General features: G+C 32.4%; 1 protein-coding gene across 50 annotated transcripts in view; it reads left to right on the top strand.

The window, feature by feature from the left end:
• The window catches only part of LOC100650043 (calcium-activated potassium channel slowpoke), a 105,842-nt gene that overhangs the window by 5,095 nt on the left and 74,833 nt on the right, over positions 1-25,914 (top strand). For all 50 annotated transcript variants that reach the window (XM_048408749.1, XM_020864743.2, XM_048408747.1 and 47 more), the window contains exons 2-5: positions 23,295-23,356; positions 23,724-23,820; positions 23,964-24,227; positions 25,005-25,172. In XM_048408749.1, the coding sequence (XP_048264706.1) occupies positions 23,295-23,356; positions 23,724-23,820; positions 23,964-24,227; positions 25,005-25,172 (591 nt within the window). The remainder of the gene's footprint in view (positions 1-23,294; positions 23,357-23,723; positions 23,821-23,963; positions 24,228-25,004; positions 25,173-25,914) is intronic.

Here is a 25,914-nt window from a genome sequence, read left to right as displayed (position 1 = left end):
CAAGTGGGGGGTAAAATCAGATCGTGATTTGTAATACAAGCATGGTTAGTAAGGCTGGAAATAAAGTGGAAATCAGGAATAACAAAATTGCATCACAGGCTTCTCTCTGGAGAAAAATGAATTTAAAGATCAATCCAGTACACGTGCACTTGACTTATAGATAAGCGCTGTTATGAATTTCACTACAGACTGCTAGTAGTACATAACTGGTCTATACATACTTCAATGTCAGAGTTATTGATATTTATATTAATTCGTCCTTAAAGGTTCAAGATCAATAAAATCAATGTAATAAATTATCGATGTATCAACTAAGATCAGTTTATTATTGTAGTTGAAATATCGTTCTTTTATTGACGTGGTTTTAACGTAAGTACGACTAAGTAAGTAAAATTGTAAGTAAAAGAAAGTAACTAAGTATTGATAGCAATCATCTCTGACAAGTCTCTTGTATCCTATACAAAAAGTCACAATAATGGTATAATTAATAAAATTCGTAACACCGCTTATCAATCACATACACGTGTACTCGATTGATTTGCGAATCCATTTTCCTCGAAAACGGAGCCTCTAACGCTAACTTGTTATTACCTTTTTTATTCTACTTTGCGATTTACAGTGCATAACATGTAAAATATATATTATTCGGTCCTTCGTATATCAAAATGTAATAAAATCACATTAGATTAAAAAAATTGTATTGTTACCTTAACGAAATCGGAGTAAGAATCGGAGTAAAATTCTCCATTTAAACTTCCCAATTAATCAAATTATTTGTCATTGGTACATTAGCAGTCAGTCATAGCGTAAAAGGAGCGTCACGTAATACTTATCGTTAATTCAATGCCATACTGCCTTGAACATGCACTGCCTTGCAACTCTGTTATTATGCTGGTGCATCGACAAAGCTTTTTATCGATTCTCAGTTCCATGTCATATATACGTACACATATTATGTATTCTCTGCGCACGGCCCTCAAATTATGTGTTAACTTTTGTCTACCTTTCACCACATTCTTAGGAAAAAATTAATTCGATGCAACGTGCATACATTGATCGTTATCCGGGGCGGATTGAAATGTTAAAATTTATTCACTTTCACTTCTACAACGATAACTGATTATTATCCTAATTGAACTTGATGTATTCCCGACCTTTTTGTTATTTGTTATGCAAATTTATATTCATAAGGGAGAACTAAAATAGAGATCCATTTTATCAATTAAAAATTATAACTAATACTCTACTTTGTATATTTTGTACATTTTTCTGTATTATATGCATGTGCCTTTTCCCGTAAATCGATAAAAATCCATAGTTTAGTAGGTAATTTTCAATTAGAATATCGCGTCCGTCAAGTAACCCATGTTGGAATATTATTAATAGACTTCTGATTATATAAATTCCTTCGTTTAATATTTAATCCAAACAAAATTGGACTGTTATTGAAAGTTTAGAAACGTACAAACGTCGTTTGTATTTTTTCCGAATACAAGGGGATGTTTTCCTTTGATCGTGAAATATTTCCAAATCAGTCCTTCATCCTTCATCTCTGGATCTTTAGACTTTTTAGACTGTCAGCATTCCATCCTCTTTTCTAGTTTGGAATTAGTAAAATGATGATGCTGCAGATGTGAGTGATTTAGGTTCAGGAAGGAGTAGATTTCAAATCATACTGGCTATCCATGTCATGGATTTGTGATACATCAATCGTTATTAAGTATGCAGAAGCGAGGTGTTAGTAGCTCATTTAGCCGACGTACGTGTAATCTTTCCTTCAACTATGAAGTAATTTTTAGGCTCTGGTTCTTGATTCGAGCGATCGATTGTAATGAAACAAGCATTCAAGTTCTCGAATGAATTTCGAAGCTCTTACAAGCAACTAAGAAAGTACTCACAATACTAAAAAGCTGTTTACATTAGTTTATATTATATGTAAATGTTTGTATACTTTGATATTAGTAGCGCTAATTTAAATGACAAAATATTTAATATGAAATCCGTAGTTATTGATTCAATTGTACTCTTCACTCAATAATAATTCAAAAACTATTATTTGTTAGGAATGGACGTACGATGAATGGGACTGTCGATATGTCAGTTATCAAAAACTGTCGATTTGTTAGAACGATTTCATACACGTGTCTCTTGTCCATCGTACTGAACGTTATATGGAACTATCGCCTCCATATATTTGCTTTTAGTATCGAATTATTCAATTACACTACGTGTACATACCATATATCTTACATTAAAACATAGTAAATATGGTAATTTGTAAAATTTTTTCTTTTCTATACTTTATATTTATGTATCTGAATTTTTAAGTAATTTTTAAATCCTTTAAGACTTTCACGATATGTAGCCTGACTAAACCTATCTCATTAACTCCTTTCTGTACGTAAGATGTAAGGTACTATTTAAAGAAATAGGAGTAGCCTTGAACTATCAGGAGAAGGTGATCATGCTAATGACTATGCTACGTATAACGTAAACGCCTAAGATATCACATCACGATGTTCACAACTACTCATTTTCTAGCATCGATGTAAAGCTTCAAATTAAAATGGACATAATCTAATCGAAGATGCTTCAAAAAGAAGAACAAAGTATTAGGTTGTCCGAAAAGTTTCTTTGGTTTTATGAGGAAATAATAAGACGCACAACGTTTTTTGTTTTATATTATTTTGTCGAATTACGTACGATCCATCTCGTTCTGTTGAGATAAACACCGTGACATTTCACAGACTTGGTTTCACGTTTGTATAAAGGTGCACTGTTGTAAAAAATACGTTTGTGAAAGAAAAACACTTTTCGGACAACCTAATACGTTCAACATACCACCAATTGCATCGCAACTTTTACCACTTTTACGTTGCATCGTTTCATCAAAATTATTTCACCAAAGTGGATAATGACAATATGATTAAAACTCGTTGCTTAGAAATCGTCACGATAATCTTTTTCTATTGAACATTCTTATCGAAATAATTGATAATCGTATTCAATAGAAATTTGTTGAAAATTTTCGAATTCTATCCGGAGGTTCGGCATTTTAGTGTCTTCACAGTCCTCGACACGTACATATGGTTCTATCCTTCAGCGAGCATCAGGCGTCAATGCGAATGCAAATAAACTGCGGTTGCCAAGGCACACCCACTCCCTTCAATTACATTCAATGTGGGATCCACCCTCGTGGCGAGTGAAACGCGCATATAATCGCGCATACATAGGCGTGTATTATGTGCATACCGGTTTTGTCTCCGCGATATCATTATGATGGAGTTTCTATTTATGACGATCCTAGGAAGCAGGACGGCCATGTATCTATCCTAGCACTTTGTGTCGAACCTGCTTTTAAAAAAGTTTCTTCAAGACGATTCCCTTCACTCTACTTTCTACATCCAATGCTTTTATCTCTATTTTCTTGTGAAAAGAAACGTCTTAAACGTTTTGCACTATCATCGTAAATACAGCGCTGCAATATTCTGCTATCAGTTCGGATAAGTTCCTTTTATTCACTTTATATATTTTACTCGCGTGTTTTTGCATATTTTTTAATGTTGAAATATTTGTACAAAATTATACATCAAGTTTAGAACGACGTTATTATCTATGAAAGTTTCATATCTTCTTTGCGTTCGAACGTTTGTTTAAGTTTCTGATATATTTGGACATTGCAATATGATCGAATAATATCGTAAACAACGTCACGAATGATGGAACGATGTGTAAATTATCTACGAAAGCTCGTCTTATTTTTTCCAACGCAAACTGCAAGACAGCTGTATGCCGAAGTTGATTAAATTAAAATGCCTTAAATGAAATTTCCTTCAGCAACAAGGTGAAATTCCGAAGATTGCTCGAAGATTGATTTGCGTCAGAAACAATGGAATTCTTTAAGCAAGGTATTTAATAACTATTAAAACGTTGGAAAGAAATTGTAAACAACGGTGGAAGATAATGGTGGATAATGGTTTAAATAATGGCGGTAATTCATTAAGCCATGCTAAGTAATCGCGAAAAAAGTGAAGTCTTTATATGGCAAAGAACCGCATGAATTTATAAACTAATTTAATAGGTATTTTTTAAACTACTTATATATTCCCCTAATGTCCTAAATTTGATTCTTTTTTCATTGCGATCAGAGAATTTCCAAAATTTGAAGAATCATTGTCTTCCTTACGCGTAAGATTAAATTGTATGTGTTAAACGTATAGGTCGCATACATTTCAGGATGAAATTATTTATATTCCACTTTTGTGTTTATCTATTGCAACGCTATAGATTCTTGAATCGAAGGTGATAGAGATGAATATACTTTTCCTTTCTTCAATTCTTTTTTCGTTTTCTCCCAAGCTTCGTTCATGACTCTAATAGAAATACTAAATTCGGATGTGGTTCATTCGGCGTTTTGTTTTTGAAATTCGTTTCTTTCCATCTCAGTTTCCCTTTTCCTCTTATGAATTGTTATTTGGTCGATCAAGTATCTGCTTTCGTTTTTTTGAATATTCTGGCTGAGGATATATTCTTAATTAAGATAGACACGGTTTATTAGTTTGCCCTCTAAACATATTAGAATAGAGATTCTCTATTTCTAAACAAAGTCAAAGAAGACGTTACAGGTTAAATAGTTTCCATGTATTTGGTATTCGTGTCAATGAGTTATCCTGACTTGTGTTACGAAATATTCGTTGCCAACACTTAACCCATTTGCACTTCCAGTTCTTGCGTAGTAGGTAATCAAGGAAAATTGCGACTTAATTTTAAAATACGCCGTTGTCTGTCCTTTCTGAATGTCAAAGTATATCTATTTATTACCGCTTCATAGAACTATTTGCATCGTTGTTTTTGTTTACCATATCAAATAACATAGAAACAACAGTATCATTGTACTTAAAGAATAGTTTTTATTGCAAATTACACTCCTTTTGTCTATCAATATTAATTAGCGATGGGCAAAAAAAAGTCGAAAATGGAATTACATTTGACAAAAACAATGAATGGATATAATACGTATATTCTAGAATAACATGGTAAAATGTCTAGAAAATGTTTAGTATAAAAGTTATTATTATAATACTCATAACATGCTTATTTTCAATTTTCTTCTGTCATCTTCTGTTTGCCATGTGTCTTGCGTGTATTACATGTTTATGAAGATGCAAATATAAACACATATGTCTGTGCAATAAGTAAAAATTCAAGGTAGTAAGAAGTTTACTCAGGCTGGCGGTAATCTTGGTCAGCTGCCGCGGCCATCAATGATCATCACTACTGGCCGGACTCACGTGTTGATCACTGACGGCCGCGACTACTGGCTATTGCACAATATGTATGTTACACATACTAAGCGACTGTAATAGTTCATCCAGCGTGTCGAGCCGGTGCATATAAACAAAACGTTTACGTGTAAAGCACGCTATATATGCTGCAGCTCAAATGTCTTCTTGCACAATTCAATTAATCCTATTAGCGAAATTTTTACAAGTCACAAAGGTCGAGTTAATAAATTAACTCTATAACATATAGTAACAAATTTACTAACAAAGATACTGTTATTTTGTTGAGGGTTTTATGTTCTATGTAAAATTATAAAATTGTAAGAACTGCTTGTGCAATAGAGCTTGTCACTCGTCAATACGTTAATATCAATAGCTAATAAATTATGGTGCAGGAAGTTTCAGATATTAACTGGCAAATAGATGTTCAGAAATGAGATTAATTATTAATCATTAAAAAGTTATTATAACTCTTCGAAATATTAACAGCGAATAAATATATGGAAGATACAATGAGAGAGTAAATTAATATTTGCAAAAGTAGGATAGAATTCGTTTCGACTGTATTCGATTCGTTTCGAAATATTATGAAATAGGTAAATTGCGAATTCGATCTTATTTCATTTAAATGATCACGATGTGTATTTATTTATAGCCAGTATCTTTCTAGAAAGTATGTTACTATACTTGCTATAAGAAATGCTTAAATGTGTGGGATGTCAATCACCAATGGCTGCTACTTGTAGCGAGAATCAATCACGACCGAGGCGTGAAGCTCGACCGCGCTTCAACGCTCACTGTATCTGCCGGGCTTCTGATTTACTGAAAGCATAGTTAAAAAGCTATTAAACGCGTTATGTTACTTCTCGAAATCACGCAAAACTATACGAACCCTAGGGAATTTGTGTAATATTACGCAAGATCGTGCAAATTCACGTAAGATCGCGCAAGATCTCGTAAGACCGCGTAAGAACGCGCTCAAGTTTTACAATGGTCCCATCATATCCCATAGAAAGATTATTGCAATATTCTTTCCAAAATAAACGCATGTAAATTACCTATTTTCCCTGATTTATCGACCACTATTGTGTTTGTACAATTCGGCGCAAGATAACATCCGCGTGTTATCGTTCAAGATGGAGCCTGGATTCGAACGCGCGCAACCACGTGTGGCACTGCGCATCTAAAGTGGATCTGACTTTGGAAAGCGTAGAATATTTATTGATTAATTTTTATGCGTTTCTTTTTGTTATTTTGTATTTTTATTGCTAAATGTTCTGAATGCGCGCGTTTATATAGTAACAGAATGCGGATTTTTATGCAGTTCCATATTTTTATGGACTTAGCTAAAAACGTGGGGTTTACATAGAGACTCGTTCCACCGGCTAAATAGGACTTATTTTAGATATTTTACGTACTTTTATATATTGTATTCCGTGGATTTTTTATACTCTTACATTTCTCATAAATGGATAAATATTATGTATGCATTATATATGCAGTGTATATATTAGTAAATTGGTTTATGGAGTTCACGATTTATGCGTTAGCTGCTATTACAAAAGATATAGTCTCCGGCTATAGAATTAGAATCACGTACAAGGATCTAGTTTTCTATCTAGCATGTTATGTTATAAATGGCAAATTGTTCGGCAGTCGTCAGTAATCGTGAGAATTATCTAACTTTGTGGGGTTCTTAACTGTTATGGCTGTTCTTTAAGACGTAGACTTGTGTAATTCCTGAAGTACGAGGAGAAAGGAAAGCGCTTCTTGACTCGATATACGCAGTTAAGAAAACAAACACCGAGATAGTCGAGCGGTATATGGGGTGATCTATATAAATATACAACTTACAATGTTCTGTGTTCCGAATCGGATATTTCTCTTGTATGTATTTCTCTTACATCGTCAAAGCGATTAAAAATGAATTTAAAGGAAGAAAATAAATAATTTAAAAAATAATATATCTGTAAGTATTTTGCAAATCTGTGTATGTAACAATTGTATTACCTTTTTGAAGAAAATGATATGTTTCTGTTTTTTTTTATACATCGAATCATCTTGTTATTTTGCATTAGAAATAAAATAGTAAATAAAAATAAAGTTAATTATTGTTCTCATGTAATCGTACATCGAAATGAATTATTTTGGATTTAATATAAAACTTTGATCATCTAACAATTACCGCATATTTTTGCAATTGAATTAGAAAATATCGAATTTATCTTTTTGATGGATAAAGAAACGATGTTTCTCGGATGGATCTCGCTTCTTTGATCGAATATTTTACTGCGCGAATGTTCTATTAGATATGATACGGAGGGATTTCACGGAGAATTTTCCTAGTTAACGAGCCGATTTCATGCAGGACAGGATAGTTTATTTATTCGAATGGTATAATTGGAGTGTAAACTTTTAGTCAATGTCCCTGAGCAAGCGATTCGTTGCTCGACCTATATAATAAAATTTAACCTCTTTTCACGGATTGATATCTATTTTTCTTCGAACGTATCAAGCGATACCATATCTGTCTCATTGGTTATTTAATTCGCATCCCATTTCTAACTCAACCGACGACAGATGAAGAGTTTTTAGAACTACTGATCGGGTTTCGTCCTTCGTATACGGTCTATTTTTGTGATTCTGTAAGCTGCGCTTTACGAATCTTTAATAAGATCTTTAGTAAGAATTTGATGTTCAAATGTGGATATGTTGAGCGACCTCTATACCGTGGAATATTTTATCGTATGTTCCAATTTGTACCTATTTAGGTACATGTATATCATATTTCAATGCTGTTACTTATAAAAGCAAAGTACCATTGACGAATACATAAGTATTATCGACTGTAGAATTTTCATTAATCCTTCCTCGTATTTTGTAATAGATGTGTGGTATTAAGCTGCAACGTATGTAATGTTCATTTGAATGTGAGGTGGTATGTTGTCGAGTGCCGCCACAGTACCCCCTTACTAGTGATAACGTTTCTTCTATGTGTTGTAAAGCGTCAGCCGTTTTGTTGTCAAACCCGTGCAGATGTTGCGCAGTCTTCGATGTGGCGGTGGATATGTCGGTACGGTGCAGAGCGTTTCTGCGTACGGTCGCAGGCCTCTATCCCTTTTCTTTTTTAGTATGAAATGCTGATGGTGATGCCCATGAACTTCTGGTTTGGTCATCGTCTCGTATCCTGTCACTTGCTTTGCGCGTCGATCGGAGGTGAGGTGTCGAGGTTTGCTGAAGATGGGCCGTTTCGTGTTCATCGTAGCGGTAGGTCCAGATTGCCACAGTCTTAGATTTACGATGATGGAAGTCTCGGTAACGCTATCACGGCCATACCTCTTTACAAATGTGTCAGACTTTTTATTTATGTTATATCAGGATGTTATTTGACTTACTTACTATACGATTTGTATAGAAGTAAATGTCCATTTATGCTTTCGTATATTGTACTTTAGTATATCTTTCGTAACAAGCTTATGAAGCTTGTTTGCAAAAATGCAACGAATGAAAATTTCATTCGTGAGTTTAAATTTGTTGTTGGCTATTATGCACAAATAACGTTACAATAATTTTTAAAAAAAAATATTACTAATGAACGTACTATGTTCATCTTGGGTCTTCCATATTTTTTTCTAACTATTTAACTATTTAAGAAATACAAAGAATAAAAGCGCAATCGCAAAGACTTTTAAAATTACAAATTTTAATTACGTTAATTTACAGAACCGATAAAGCTTTACACCGTAGAATAGGCAATAAATGAATAATTGTAGTTGTTCGAATTATATTATCTACGTAAATTAAGTTAAAAAATGGAAGTAGAGAGAAAGCGAGATTAGATTAAAAGGAATGATCATATTTAGAAGAAAAGTCGTTAGTTTCAGGCTGGCAGACAGCCAGTGTCAGGTTCAGGCTTGAGAAGAAATTCGCGGTGACGCTGCTGGTAGAGAACACATAACAATTGTCTGTACATTGGTCCAGTTGGAGCTAAAATGTTAGATAGGACTCGAAGCCTTTGTCCTTCTTCGTTCGACTGACACGATTTCGCTGTGCCAAGGCTTATTAAAGATAATCTAGTTTCCAGTTAAGAACGAGATGCATACATAGTTTATAATACGTGTTTACTCTCCGGATACTGGCGATGAGTTTCCCTCAAAACTTCATATTTCTAAATATTCGTTCATCTGCATTTGCGCAAATGTTGTTTGCATAATTGCATTAGCTCACTTTGTGGCTATGCGAATTAACTGAAACGAGTGTAAATCAGGCTTAGCCAAACGATGCAAAGCTTTTTCCTACCTCGTTATCAACTTGTTAAGAATTTTTTTGAATCATGTGGTCGTTTCGCCTATTTTCCTTATTTTGATTGTTGATGTTTATCAAACGAGTAAATATCGCCGCTTTACACTGGTACTGGCACAATTTAAAGCATGTAAATTTTAGAGAAGAGGCTTTTTTAAATTTATATTTTTGAAAATATCTAGCACAGGCCTTATTAATACAACTGCCCTCCGACGCAAAATCGATGGATTTATAAATATGCCGTTTTACATGACGAGTTTAAACATAGTGTAGACCTTGTATTCGATAAGTCCAAGTTTGAAATTGTTTGGGTTACGTTGTTATCAATGCCGAACAGCAGTACGTGATAATTTAGCTAAGTAAAAGAAATATTACAATATACAATATTTTCTATATAATTGGTCGAAAATCGGCACTCGGTGATTAATCATCGTGTACAGGACTCGATTGCATGTACGGATACGACTCGACATTTTATTGAACTTAGAAAAAGGCAGTGCGAGTGAAAGAGAAAGAGGTTCGAGATTCGGTTTGATGAAAAGAAACGTATCGATTGGACAACGTTAATCCAACTGAGACACTTTTTCATTTTCAATTTTTATTCGGTAAATCTTGTACCGATGATTAAAATTAATTCTAATTAAAACAATTACAATATAATTGATATAATCATATAATAATATTATTATTATATCAATCATATAATATAATTGATATAATTATGATATAATTTGCAGTGTATTTGCTTATTTAGTGATATTAGCTTATCTTCTTTCGTCTATTACATATAAATGTAAATGTGATTTAAACTATATCGTGTTTGATTTCATTTTAATCAGAAAAATTTCACGAATACTTTAGTAAAAGTTTAATTTTCAAAAAGTCAAAAATAAAAAAGTTTAATCATAGCCTCGTGGGAAATTAGTATTTTTTCATGGATGGTTGAATTCGGTTCAGGTTATACTACTCAGCTATCGAACTTCGGAGTGAGTCACCGCGCGTGTCAAAGGGAACACTAGGATTTCTTGGGAGGAGGGGGGTTCTTCCCCCAATAGCGAGGATTATGAGCGATTAATTATGAAGAATACAGTGGCGATTACTTATGTAGAAAATATAAAGACTTACATTTACATGTATAAAGATTTGCATTGAGTTTATGTGTTAGGGGTAATCATAGTTATGTTAAGTTTACAATATGGACGAGATTCTTTTGTTATGTTTCAGGTTAACATTATAACGCCCGTTTATTTATTATTTTATCTATTTTTCGTTTATTGAACTATTAAAAGAAAGTTTCCATCTTTTCCAATTAACTTCTAAGTAATGGAGAACTCAAAGCTTTTCTTGATTTTCAGCAAAATTATCTAGGCTTTGTCAATCAAATTCTGTCAGAATGTTAGATATGGATGAGAAAAAGATATTATATAAACACAAATCGTTTGAAAGTTCATTCGAAAATCGACAAAATTTTCTGTAATGTTCGTGTCCGAGATATCTTCAAAATAAGCTGTTTCCTTTTTTGGTAGATATCTCCGGAATAAAAACATGACTTTGATATTGCCGGTATTAGAAGCAGAGCGTAAAGTGCTTCGTTGGGGCGAACGGTTGGTCATATGAAATTCCTACCTTTTTTTTTAACGTGTCGCAGCACTTGACCTAAATTGTTTACGACCACTAGCACAGGAAGATAGGGACAAAGACAAAAGCAGTGGCAAAATAAAACAAAACCTCGGAGACCAAGTAGAAAGAGGTGGAATTAAAGAGGAAGCGATTGTCGACGCCGTGTTTATAGTAGAAACCACTTCCGTCATGAGGGTCGTTATCACGCTCACGGTTCCTGCTATTAGTTTCTATCTTCGGTTAACGAAGTCGTTAAACCGTATGCTTGGCAACCATGCTCGGAACATGATTGAAATATTTATGTTACTTGATTTTTTACTATATTTTTATGTTACTTTTATTCTATATTTACGTTACTTGATATTGTAGAAAATAATTAACAATTTCTTATTGCTCGTATATACTCATATATCTATGTCTATATATATACATATCTATAATATCATTTATTAACGTCATAGTTAAACAATATGTTAGGTTTCATTGAGAAACAGTCTGATAAATCGTTACCTTAATAATTTGAATTATCAGGACACTAATTGTCAGTCACGCATTGCTTGGATAATTGAATATCTTTGTTTTCACACATATGAAAAGGGATCATTGAACTACTGAACTATTTTATATTACGTTTGAACTATATATCTGAAACAAGATTATTGAACTGTTTCATAAATATTAATTTATCTCTCTACTCTTTCAGTTTCGCGAAGAGAATCAAATTTTCTGTTGATCGATGTTTCCATAATTGATCTTCTGATAATTCAGATTCAAACGTATTAACTCTAACAGAATTCTATATCGGTATTATCGTCCTCGTTAATAATAACTCAACAGGTGCAGAATATGAAAAAAAGAATGAAAATTTGTTCTCCAATAACGATCCTAAATTTTCCATTAATCTATGTTCCAACATTTTCCATTGATCATTCTACTAATAGTTGCTCTGATAATTTAGTTTCCACTCTAATTAATTTTAATTAAGTTCTGTATCAATATTCATTATTTCCATGAATTATTAATACCGTAGGATATGGAAAAAAAGAATTGAAAATTTCTCGCCAAAAGCATATCCAAATTATTCATCAATCAGTATCTCAATATCGTTCCGATCGTTCTGTTAATCGATTAATCGATGCCCTGATAATCAAGCCAATAGCGTCGGGTATGGAAGAAAAATAGTAAATTTTGTATAGGTATCGTGGTTGGTTTGGCACATCTGTGTCGTTTTATCGGCGATAGAATTTCAGGACTTAATTTCGCGTTTACTCCTATAAATAGTAGTTGGGCGAGAAAAACTCGGTCGAGTCTGGTGTTGGCGCGAAACGACGGAAACTTGGGGCTATGCCATCTCGGGATGTAAAATTTCTTGCCTGGCAACCAGTCGCCCGTCCTCCTACTTTCTGCCACTTAGTGCGTTTTAATTTGGGCCATTCTTATACTGGCCAATCCACCGTATTTCGGTGAAATAGACAGTTTGTTACAAGGTAAATGCCTTTGCACCGTTCCTTTTGCCATTATCTTTTCCAATCTTGATTCATTTTTAAACGACTTGCTGACACATACGTGTGTGTGTACAAAATGAATCCATCTATCTTTTATCAAACATTTAAACAGTTTTAGTTATTCAGTTTTATTAAAATTGTTTCAGTTTTAGGTTCATTTTCATATTTACCTAACGGTTTGCTATTATTATAAAACAGAATTGTTTCAAAGTATTAAAATTATTCAAATTTAAGGAGCAGGCATGAAATACATAAAATCCTTGAATTTTCGTCAGATATAAATAGTTCCAGGAAGAGATTAATAATGATTAATATTCTTCTAGAAACTTTGATCTAATAAGTAAATATGACATTCCTAATTTTGATAGAAATTAATATTATAGCTTTTTGTGTAGATTCTACAATTGACAGAGATGTACACGAATCCCTGTGAACGTTAGAATGATAAAAAATAAAAAACACAAAATACATACAATACCGATGATATCTTATAGTTAAATTACCTAAAATATTCTCTATCCATATGACTTTGTTTATGTTAATAATAAAAAGAGCTATTAATTGTTAATGCAAATAATGCAAATACATGTCAACGTTTGGTATAAATAACAGGATCCATCAATCAGTGTATAATAAAAATTATAAATTCATTTCAATAGAGTAGAAGAGCTTTCGTATTAAGTTCTAAAAGAATGTAAATTGAAAATGCAAATATTTCTCAAAGGATAATACTGATTCGAGTACTATAAAACATTTTCAGAGAAACATCAATAGTATCTGCAACGTTAACAGCAATGCAATAAACATAAATCGTTCTTTCACTCAACACGTGTACACTGGTATGCAAAGAGCACGTGGGCTTCGTTAAAATAAATCAGAATGGACGGTGTCTTAAACCAATATAAATTTTCAATCTCCAAAGATCGGCGCAGCAATCTATTTATTATCGTTTCATCAAGATTGATCGGGATTGTTTGATAGGATCTCGTAGACACTTAGATCGCGAGAGCACGGGCACGAGTATATCCATGTATATCCAACGATACGAAAATAGCGAGGGCAACTCGTGATGAGTCTGCCCGAGACCCACGCTAATTCGCACGCTAAAATAAGAACAGCAATTCTTATTTATAGCGAGGTGCGATAGGTCAGATTGTCACTTACAAGGAAAATAAAACAACCATTCGACGTAACCAAAAATTTGTCTTACCCGGAAATGTTAAACGAATAAAGCGAATAGAATATTACGTTTAGTATTCACGACATAACATTTGGTTTCGTCTCGTTTCGTCTTGTCTAGCCTCATTTAGTCCCGTCTAGTCTCGTTTCCTTGCTTTCGTTTCTCTGCCTGTGGACAGGTTATTTTTGAAGATGCTCCTATGTTTATTATTAAAGCTGCAGCTACTTATTATGCTTAAATCTATATTACGAGATTACATTTTAGACTGTATCGCGAGACAATAAAGTAATAAATGATCGTAGAAACGATAGTGATGTCTATACACAGGTTCATCTTCTTGTCGCTCTTTGAGATGAGTGTGCAAGTGAGTAGTAGTAGATTGTATAATGGAGAAAATTGCAACTTTTATGGATCTTCGATATGCTCCCTTGGTATGACAATATTGTGAAACATTCTTAAATACATTCCCAGATACATTCTTCAGTTACAGTTATTAATTGCGAATCAGTGAGTCGAAAGTTGAAGAACAACATTTTCAGATATCTTACAAAATAGTTTTAGTTTGCACAGGACGATAGCGTATCATTTAATGATACTGCCACGATTTAAGCTGCGTTATGTTAACTCTGATAAACGTTCATATTACAAAATAAATTGTGGATCAAATCTTTTAGATGTTTTATGTATTAAAACAAAGTTACATTGAGGTTACACTGATTTTAATAAAGCTCATTAATTTAGTGAATGTAGTTAATTTAAACAAATTGATCGAAATGGTGTTGATAGAAATCGATGAGTTCGTTGAAAGTCCAGATTGGTCAATTTTTTTTCTAAAAGAATTATTTAGCCGAGCGAGTTCAGGATTCACGGTACGTGCATTTCTTTAGCGTTGTCCTTTGGAAAAAGCAATTGGTTGGTAAAGTTTCTGACGATGAAAAAGGATAAACCACCAACGATAGTGATAACCTAGTGACCTACCTCTCAGTTGCCACGCTACCCTGTCGTCTTTGAAAGCTACTAGCATCACAGGTGCACAACTAGGCCTATTTCGCTAAGAAAAGATAGACTTGTTATTGCTGTATTTCATTAAAATCACTCACGACTTATACGATATCTAATTTCGATAACATTTAATTCATCCAATTCGTTTTAAATTACATATCGTGTTTGGAACTGACTAATTTAAAATTTGTTTTACTTTCAATTCACAATGCCCGAGTTCAAGTTTTCATGATTTTCTTTACGATAAATTTTGAAAAATTAAAATTAACATTTCTTTTAAATTAATCATTTATAGATACAAATAATTTAATAGTATAATAGATAGACTGATTAATGTGTCAATGTACAGAGTTATGGAGTGTTGTTTAATTGATCATGATTTCTTGTATAGAGAAATCGAGAGTGTTCGTTGAATCGTACTTTAATGAGGTTAATTTCAAAGATATAGCTATAGATAATGCTTGAGGAATTTCGCCTGATTTAACCCCTTAGCGACTATAATATGTATCTCGTCCAAAGAATCGTGGTTAAAAATCAATTCGTGAAACATGTCGGTGGATGCAAATAGGTTAGCGACGTCAGATGAAACTATATAGATGTTGTATTTTTGGAAACAAATTTTTTTTCTGTTTTTTATGCATGAAACAACTCAAAGCATGACGTAACACAATGTTATAGTTCTTACAAAAATAAAAATAAATTCAGGAACTTGTAATTTTCATGAACGCAACTAGAGAAATGGAATCTAACTATAGATCTGTTTCATTTTTTTAGATTAGTATTTCGTTTTGAACATTATATATATTTTTGAATACCATATATACTGTATATTCTTTTACATAAAAATTTGTTTATAAATGCATAAACATTGACGATCTATCACTATTAATCTTAAAAAAATTAGGATGAAGATTTTTGTGCCGTTCTCTTGTAACTTCTTCTAATCAGAAAAGTGAAAAAAGAAAATTTGAAATTAAATATTAGTATTAGCTGTATGAAACAGACTAATAGCAATTTACCAACTATAAGTCGAGTTTTCATGCATTTATGGGAAATCGAAAATTGCAAACATGCACATATTATGCAAAAATATTCAATGTATAATGTATAATAATTACCATAATATTTAATGGCTGAAACAAATTTCTGTCTAGCTTCTGGTTTAGTCGTATTTATAAAAATCTAAATTTGCATAAAGATTCACAATCTAGCAATAAATAATAATTTCGTTTCCCTTATAAAATTTCAATTAGTATCAAATTTTGCATTTAATATTTTCTATAATCTCGATAGTATAATTAAAATAATACACAAATTGCGAATGTTCATGCATTTATGGAAAATTGAAAGTTATAAAAATGCTTACACTATGCAAAAATATTCAATGTATAATAATCACCGTAATATTTAATGACTGGGATAAATCTCTGTTTGGTTTGTACTTTGATCACGTTTATAAAAATTTAAATTTGCATAAAGAAGATCCGGAAGTAGGATTCCGTAATAAAGATCCCAGATCATAACCTAGCAATAAATAATAATTTCATCTTTCATTTAAAATCCCAATTCGTATTTTCTCAAAGCAGATACATTGCCATTCATATCGTCAACTATATTATCGAATAAGCGAAACGTTGATGTGAAAAGAAGCGGTTTAATTAAATGAGCGTTACGGCTTATTGATAGTAAATCGATCAGGATCACATTAAGCGTGAGTATCCATGTCTACTCAGAAGGTGAAAGAGTGTAGCAGATAAGACAAGAGACAAAAGAGACTTGATGTATGCTTTCCTGTCTCTTTCTGTATTACCAGAAACGCTGACTCCGCTCGTTTAGTCTGTCAAACAGGCTGACGAGAAAGAAAAGCAAAAAAGAAAAAAAAGAAAGCAATAAGGAAAAAGAAGATTTCTGAACCTCGAGCTCTGAACCTCATCCCTCTGGAAGCAGCGTTTCTTTAGCGAATCAGCGATGCGTGGCTGAGTTACCTGAAAGCTGAAAACCTGCTGTGCTCTCTCTGTTCTAGTCGGCTATGAAGCGAGAAGGTAGAGCACACGTCGCCGTAATTTCCATGTAATTTCACTGTGACAAAGCGCGTGCAAGAATATATCACGCGACTATCATTTAAGGGATAAACATAGGATTCATTCCTTTCAAATCGATTGTCAGCCCCAAGCGTTTCTCTGCTTTACGAGTTCTTCGTCTCGTGGGATTGCCAATTATCTTGATGCTTGCATACTTCGTACGTGTCAAGATCGAAGTGCTGACGGAATAATCTGAATTCCAAGTATGGCTATAGTACGTATCGGAAACCGGAAGTGGTCATATATCAGAAGAGGTGAGCTTTCAAGAATTGGGTCAAATTATCCGATTCGTGCCACTGAAACCGTGCTTTGTTGTGCGTGCATCGAAGGTAAAAGTGAGAAGCAGGCAACACGAGTAAGAGTGAATAGGTAGAGTGTAATAGAATATCATAGAGTTAGGTCATTCCTTACCCTTAATCGTATATTACGTATTTCTTTAGTTTAGTGAAAATTTGTTGGTTAAGTATAATCGTGTCCGATATCATTTTGATCGTACGAATCTCAATAATCCGACCAACACCATTTCTTAACGGTGTCATAAAAAAATATAAAAAATTATATTTTTCCATTTCGGTAATTCGATACCGGGTTGAATTACATCGATGTGGATCATAAATAACGCCGAGGGCCGCCAGTTCCACGAATTAGCGCGAATAATTCCCATGTCCTAGCACAATTTTCGACGTATGTCAGGACATTAGTGTTACTTCTTAAAGTGATCGTTCTGTTAACGTTAAGAGTAACAATTTCATACAATTTCATACAGTTAAGAGTAACAGTTTCGTCAAAATGAATACATTATTTGAAATTTGTTATTTGAATAATTATTGAAAGCATGTAAATACTTTTAGCAAATAATTATTGTAGTAATTAAAACTATAACTAATTAACTAAAACTATTTCTTAATAAACTAATATATATATAAATAAAATATATATATATATATATATATATATATATATATATATAAAATATAGTCTTTATAATATTAATTTTTTTTGGATTAGAAACAGGATTATTTATAGCTATTTATTTTCATAACATCACTCTAGTTGCAATTGTTTATGTATAGAAAATTTGGATACACATTGAAGTTTCATAACTCTAGTATTTTTGCAAGGATTTTCGGAATTTTTATATCCTAATTTCAGTCTTTGTTTGTGTTTCAATAGATAAAAAGATCTTTAGTACTTTGAGAATAAATTTAGCTTGAATTTGAAACGAACATATTAGTCACATTAAGACATTTTATAAATATAGAAGAACACGATTCAGTCGAAAGTTCCTTTTTTGATGAGTAATGTTCTATATCTGATGAGCTGAATTCTCTTCCTTTGATATGTTAAATATACTAAATCTTCTGAATGTTTAGTTATACGTAAAAATTTCAGTTTGTGTATTTTACTTCACACATTTGCAACGAGTTCTAAGCAACGATGTTGAAGTAACACTTGTTTATTTTACGGTTATAAAATTTGCAGTTGTAACTATGTGTATATATAATATGTAGCATACATATGTATATGTAATTTATTTAACCGATATTTCAGGCAACTGACAGCTGCAATAACTAAAGATGATTTATTATTACCTCTTTTTATGTATCCATTACTATGAAATATCCTAATTGTACATACATATATACGAGTACATTATATATCTTAATTAGAATTGTCGTATGAGTTATTAGTTACGTCACGAAATCGAATGTCATTTTTAGCATCGCGAGAAAATAGAACGAGGGTTATATTCGAGGGTCAAGTTCTAAAACGTCGAACAAAATGAGTTGTATAATGCAAAAGCTTTATTAATTATCTATAAAATGTTAATTGTATGTGGAATATTGATAAAATATACTATCGTTACGTACATAGAAATATATTCTTGGAAAGAATTTCATTCGTTACTTATTTAATAAATATTTGACTTTATATGATCATCAAATCAGGGAGCTTAGTGGAAGTTAAATGAGTGAAAATATTTACGAGCTTTAAAGACTCGACTTGACTTTAAGAGCAATGCTTGTCTTAAAAGAGGGTTATCGACGTGTTCCGATTGGAGTTTCAAACGAGATTGACCTTTTGCGGAGGAGGTGAATATCGATAGCGTTATGATACATATAATTAATTCGGATGCCGAAAATTAATTATCACCAATTACTATCGACAACGCTAAAGAAGAAAATATTTTTTGTATATATAACAAGGTTTGTAACAGAAATGTTAGAGTGCTCGTAATTAATCGGAAAAATTCATATGATTTTTCTATACGAGTTTAGACTCGGGACAAGTTACTGAAGACATAAATTTAGCATTTGGAGAAGGATTATGTAACTGTTAGGACAGTTTAACGTTGCTTCGTGAAATTCAAGGCTAGTGATTTTTCATTTGGAAACGTGCTGAGGAACAATTATGTTTTAAGGAGTATCGCTGGAAATAACGTATGACGAACAAGAAAAATGGAATTTCAAATGAAAATAAATTGTTCTGTCATTATTTATTACTTTGTTCAAAGAAGAAAAGTAAAGAAAATAGGAAGGATTTTAAAAATATATTACCATTTGTTGCGCGACAATCAGTAACGTTTAACAACAAAACAATGGCTTAATGAAAATGTCTTCATCGTATCGTCCAAAGAAAATAATACTCACTATTTACTGAATTTGTTCATTACTATTTCCTACATATAATAATCTAGAAGCACAATTGCGATATTAACATTTTGAAAAAAAAAATCCTTGTTGTTGGACAAAATGTTTCATGATAGTATTCATATAATAGTTCACTGATCCTCTATAGTATATAGTATAAATAGTATATAGTATAAACAGTAGCAGGTTTTCAGATAAGTAGATTCAATCGGTAGAAGTTTATGTAGTCAGACATATACTAGTGGAGCTCCATTTATCAGAACGAAACTTTAGTTAACGCTTGATTAAATAAACTTCTATCTATTAAATCCACTTATCTGAAGGTGAATTTCCATTATGTGAACGGAGAATTATAAATTGTCAGGAAAATCAATGAATTCTTATATTACACTGATTGAGTGAACTCCAACCCATCATAATCTATTACGTGAAAGTGAATGCCTATTCTATGAATGAAAAATCAAATGAACGATTGCTTCTATTATACGAATTGTTTATTTTTCGATTTATCCAGCTTCAGACGAATAAAGTTCTCCCGTATAGTTCCGTATAGTTAGTCAAATAAACGAAGAACATATAAATGAAATTCTACTACATTGTCGATACGTGTATGAATATGAACGATAAGCAGGACCTTAAATTTACAACTATAATATGAAATTACACGTAAGATCGTAAAGTTTGTGAAATGATTGTACTTTGGCTTTCATGGCCTTCCATTCCCTTCCGTGGTTGGGAAACGAATATGAGAAACGTCCGTGCATGGTCTTCATATTTGGGTGACCTAGATTTTCGTAGCGCAGCTGCATACACTCAGATGGTGCATCGACAGAATGACCTTACATGCTCTTCTGCACTCCTACAGCTCTAGAGTAGATACGTACGTACATGAATATATGTATGTGCACGGTATTCTGCAAATTTCAACGAGACAGGTACACGCGAAATATCCGACTGACAAAATTAAATTTGTGGTTCTATAAAGCTTATTATAAAATCGATTCAGTTTTTAATGCGTTTCAACAGACTGAGTTCCAGTAACAGTTGAAGGAACATTTTTCATTTTATATTTCCGTAATTAGTCATTTGGTAATCAAAAATTCAACAGCTTCACGTATAATAGATATCGATCGTTTATTTATGATTAAGCATTACGTTTAGCTGAATATGTTTTAACATATAGTGAAGAGCCATAACTGCATCAATAACCATAGCTCCACACGAGTCATTTCTTGTTGTGAATCAATTATGGAAATTAAACCTACTGTACTTTTTTCGGGTAACTTCTTTTTGTTCATAATAAGAAATATTTACTGATCAGGTTTTGTAATAAAAGCTACAATAAAACAAAATTATAATACGAAAATAATAAAAAATAATAGAAACCAAAATATTGTTTCCGGCAATAAAACTTTTTAGTTTTGATAATTTTCTACTGCTTAATCCAAAAGCTTATTGGCTACAATATCATTTTGTGTAAGAATTCGACAATAATCAGAATGAATTTCGACTCATTACTCTCTGGTATTCTTAAGCAATTCAAGGAACGATCGAACAACAAATAAATGAAGCCATTGGTTCAATCATACAAGGTGTTAAATAATTCTGATAAGTGCCTCTCGTATTTCGCTATTTATTTTACTTTATCATATATTTACTAATCTTGTGATTGATGATCATCTTCTAAACGTTGAAAATTGCTTAACCAATTTCCTGGTAGTGAAAATGTTATTTGGATGGCTGCAAATGGCAAGTTTTGCTTTATTAGATGATGAAAGGTTGATTCGAAATGGTTAAAGGCCAGATCCGGCAAATTCATTTCGATAATATATCAGTGACGATTAAGAGTCATGTGGCGAAATTTTTTGGTATCTGACGAGTTGCTGTCTGGCACGGAGCCAAGCAAAATCGATCGGCGGTTAAAGTACATAAGCCTTCTGCTTCTTTATTTATTCACGCTACTTGCGCTATACGCTTGAACGAAAAGTCTCATAGTACAGAAGTTGCACATATCTGTGTATATGTCGCTACATGATATAGGTGTATGCGAAATCTTGGCGCATCGATGACTCCGCCATCCAATGTATGTATATTTCCTTTCCATATTTTCCTGCGAGTAAACTAGGCGGAAGAAAATAATGGAATAATAGAAAAGATCCTCATTTTCACAGTTGTTTGGCTATAGTCAGAGTTTGTTCGACGTAAAACTTCTATTCGTGTCTTTTCGTGACTACATTGCATTAGTCGGGAAGCATTACTTTGAGATATTTGTATTCTTTGGCGATGTTTAAAATAACAGTTATAACTGGCATTGTTCGAGATAATTGCTGCGGAAGTTCGTTTTGAGTTACAATCACAATCATATATTGTAGCAACTGCTGATAGATATCAGTATATATTCTTATTTCCCAAAGCGTTTTAGTATTAGCAGATTGCGGATTTTTGTGCATTTATGAAATTTTAAGGTCAAAAAATGCACAGAATTCACATAATATTTAAAAATATATATGAAATATACAAGGTGTAGTATTTGTTATAATTAGGCTCCGGATATTTATGCATTTGTAGGAAATTTAAGATTCCAAAAAACTACGGGGTGCATATAATATGTAAAAATGTATACAATATTTGAAGTAGAATATCGTTTCTTTAATTATGTTCATAAAAATATAAGGTTGCATAAACGTTCGCAGTCTAATTAAAATATTTAGCATGTGAAACAAATTTCTGTCTAGGTTCCATTATATAGTCATAAAAATATGAATTGACATAAATATTCGCACTCTGACTTTCAGGTTCTACATACTTTATTTTCATAGTACCAGACTTTTGTATTATCAAATTTCATATATTATTAAACAATAGGAAGTTTAATATACAATACTTGCACTTTTTTTACTAATTTTTTAGTAAATGCTTTTAAAAAATATTTTTTTAGCCATTGCAAGTAACGAAGCTCCTTATATAAAATTCAACTTAATTTAGATCGTAATTGCTGCTCGAAATAAAAATTACAGAAAGTTGTTCTATAAAAATATATAATGTTAGAAAGTTCGCACACGTATTATAGTTTTACTGTAATAACAAATGATAAATACCAGTGGTTATATTTAATAGATTTTTTACCTGCGTGTAGTAAGTAAAGACAATCGCTAAGTGAAACTGACGCTTGGAACGGTCGTGCATTTCGAAAAGTGCTAACAAAGAGGTTGAAGTACAGCCATGTGTCTACTTGTCGGCGCTAGTCAACGTTCGTAGACGAGTGAACTTCAAGTACCACTTTAATCGCATTTAGATGTTGAAACTTCTTATTACCAGTGTTAAAATAACACAAATTTTTCAAATTAAAAGTTACAACGTTATGAAATACACATACAAATTTGCTTAAAACAGGTACATTAAAAACAGTACATTAAAAAAATGTAGAATAATTTGATATGAAAACATGAATAGGAGATGGAAAGAAACAATTTGTATAATTAAAAATGTAGAATTATTGCCTTTATACCTTGCACATCAGTACAATTATTTATGTTAAAGAATATTATACATTTTTGAAATTCATTCCTTTACCTGAGATTTAAGTTTCCTATAGTTCACGATTTTCTGTAATGTTCTTTTAATTTAATTGAAGTAAATGGTTTAACGTTGAATTATGTTTTGTGTTTCAGGTGGTGTTAGTTTTCATTCTCAGTATAGCATCGCTTATAATATACTTCATCGATGCCTCCAGGTAAGGAAACCAATTATTTTTCAATTAAAAATATTACATCAAACGTTGCGGTATATTCCTGTTTAAATAAATGTCATTTTAATTCTATATAATAATTACAATATAATTAAAATGAAATCTAATTTTCGTTATCTGTTCATATACTAAAATAAGATTATACAATTATGATTGTATAAATTTGTTCATACAAAAGAATTCTATCCTGCAATCTAAATACATACAGGAGAACACACGATGGAACAATATTTCTCATTGCTGATTATGTTATTAGTGTTTGTTTGTTTGTTTGCTCATGGCAGTCAGATAAATCGGCAAAACAAATATTAACGTAATTCCCTAACATCGATGTGACAATTTTATGTTACAGCGAAGAGGTGGAACGTTGCCAAAAGTGGAGCAACAACATTACTCAGCAGATAGACTTAGCTTTCAATATATTTTTTATGGTCTACTTTTTTATACGCGTAAGTGTAAACACAACAATTTTCACGAACATAAATATTGGTATAAATTTTCAAAATTTTCTTTCATGCTCACTGTTGATATGATATAATATTGTTTGAGAGTTCAAAGAAAGGGATAACATTGAACATTTATTTCGTGATAGTTTATCGCCGCCAGTGATAAGCTGTGGTTCATGCTGGAGATGTATTCGTTCGTGGACTACTTTACGATACCACCGTCCTTCGTGTCGATATATCTCGATCGGACGTGGATCGGACTGAGGTTCCTCCGAGCCCTACGACTGATGACGGTCCCTGACATCCTCCAGTACCTAAACATTCTAAAGACATCGAGTTCCATTCGTCTCGCCCAACTTGTATCGATCTTCATCTCCGTCTGGTTAACAGCTGCTGGCATCATTCATTTGGTAAGATGTTATTCGTTATTTCATCAACTCTAACCTTCTTTTTTGTTTTTCATTCCTCTCGTTCATGTCATTTTTTCACATGTGAATACTTAAGTAGTTAATTACTGATCGTCTTCGACCAGTAATTTTAAACAATTTTTCACTTTTCTCATATTCTTGTTTAAATCTCGCTTTACTTAAAAAAGTTAAGGTAACATATATAGCAATAAAAAATTATTCGATGATATTCTAGAAATCTGGAAAAGAATATTGAAGAATTTTTCGAGGATTTTTAAAACAAGAGCCTAAGAAAATTGCCGAAGGAGGGTCAAAAGTAATTAGAAATTTTATTGCAAAGTATAATAGAATTACAAACATAATTCTTTTTACTTCATTGACGTTGTTATAACGATATCGACAATGTGAACATTGTTCTATATAAATAAATTTACAAATACCTGCAATTTTTTTAATAGAAAAAATTGTTAGCTTCAATTAGAGAAAATTAATATTCAATTTGGTTTTTAATTTATGATATGCTTGGTGGCGAGTTTAATTAAAATATTCTTGGGAGAATTTGATTTAAAATAGGTCTATGAAGTTTTCTACTTACTATTACTGTTATAAATTGTTCAGTTTAAAAGGCACAAAGAAGTATATATAGAATAACTATTATGATTCTACGGGGAATTTTTTTTAATAAATTTGACAAATCACTGGGAGTCATTGTATCCAGAAGTATCTAAAGCAATATTTTAGTTGTTGAATTATAAGCATAGAAACATTGTTTGCCGGCAGCTTGAAAACTCAGGGGACCCGTTCGAGTTCACGAACCCTCAACAGCTTTCGTACTGGACCTGTGTCTACTTTCTCATCGTGACGATGTCCACGGTAGGATATGGCGACGTTTACTGCCAGACGGTCCTCGGCCGCACATTCCTAGTATTTTTTCTACTCGTCGGTTTGGTAAGCCTTCTTTATATTATTCTTATACAGCCAAAATATTATGTTTAATATGTTATATGAAATAAATGACTCTCTATAGTTCAGTGTAGAAGAATCTCATACGAAAAATCGAATTACCTGAACATCGCAAATAAACTTTCTTAGTTCTTCAAATATCGTCTACTACGTCCTTGTATTTCACAAGATTCATTGTCAAATTTAAACAGGCAATTTGGTTTTTCCCGAGAAGTATTCGCAGTACGAGCTCTGCGAAACACGTGACCGTCATTTTTCATTTATAACTTATGTGCAGATGCATTTTTCTTTACGTTGTCGTGAGATTATTCTTGATAATCTCAATAACCGAGTATCGTTGTTTTCGCAGTAATTTTACAGCGACACTCGCAATATTATTTCATTGTACATTAATAGTATTTTTATGATTATTAAAAGAACGATTGTTCTTTGATATTAACACGAGGAATTAGATCGAATATGTGAGTGTTTCGCAGAATTCGTGTCGTTAGAGTAGAACCTTGATCTCGCCATGAATTGGCAGATCAGATTTTTGTAACATTTACACATTTATTATCCTTGAGACACACAAAAACGGTGAATATTTCGACTGTGTACAATGTTCTCTGGTCAGCTCGATTTCTCGCGAAATGAATCAAAGATACTGTTTTACCCATTCGATGATGAGACGTTCGTTTTCTTTCATATTTATAATGCGAGTTTCTCTTTAATATTTCGCTTCTCTTAT

This window comes from Bombus terrestris, chromosome 9, assembly GCF_910591885.1.
Source record: "Bombus terrestris chromosome 9, iyBomTerr1.2, whole genome shotgun sequence".
NCBI lineage: Eukaryota > Metazoa > Arthropoda > Insecta > Hymenoptera > Apidae > Bombus > Bombus terrestris.
Note: the sequence above shows the minus strand (reverse complement) of the source record. Positions and strands in the feature narration are given on the sequence as shown.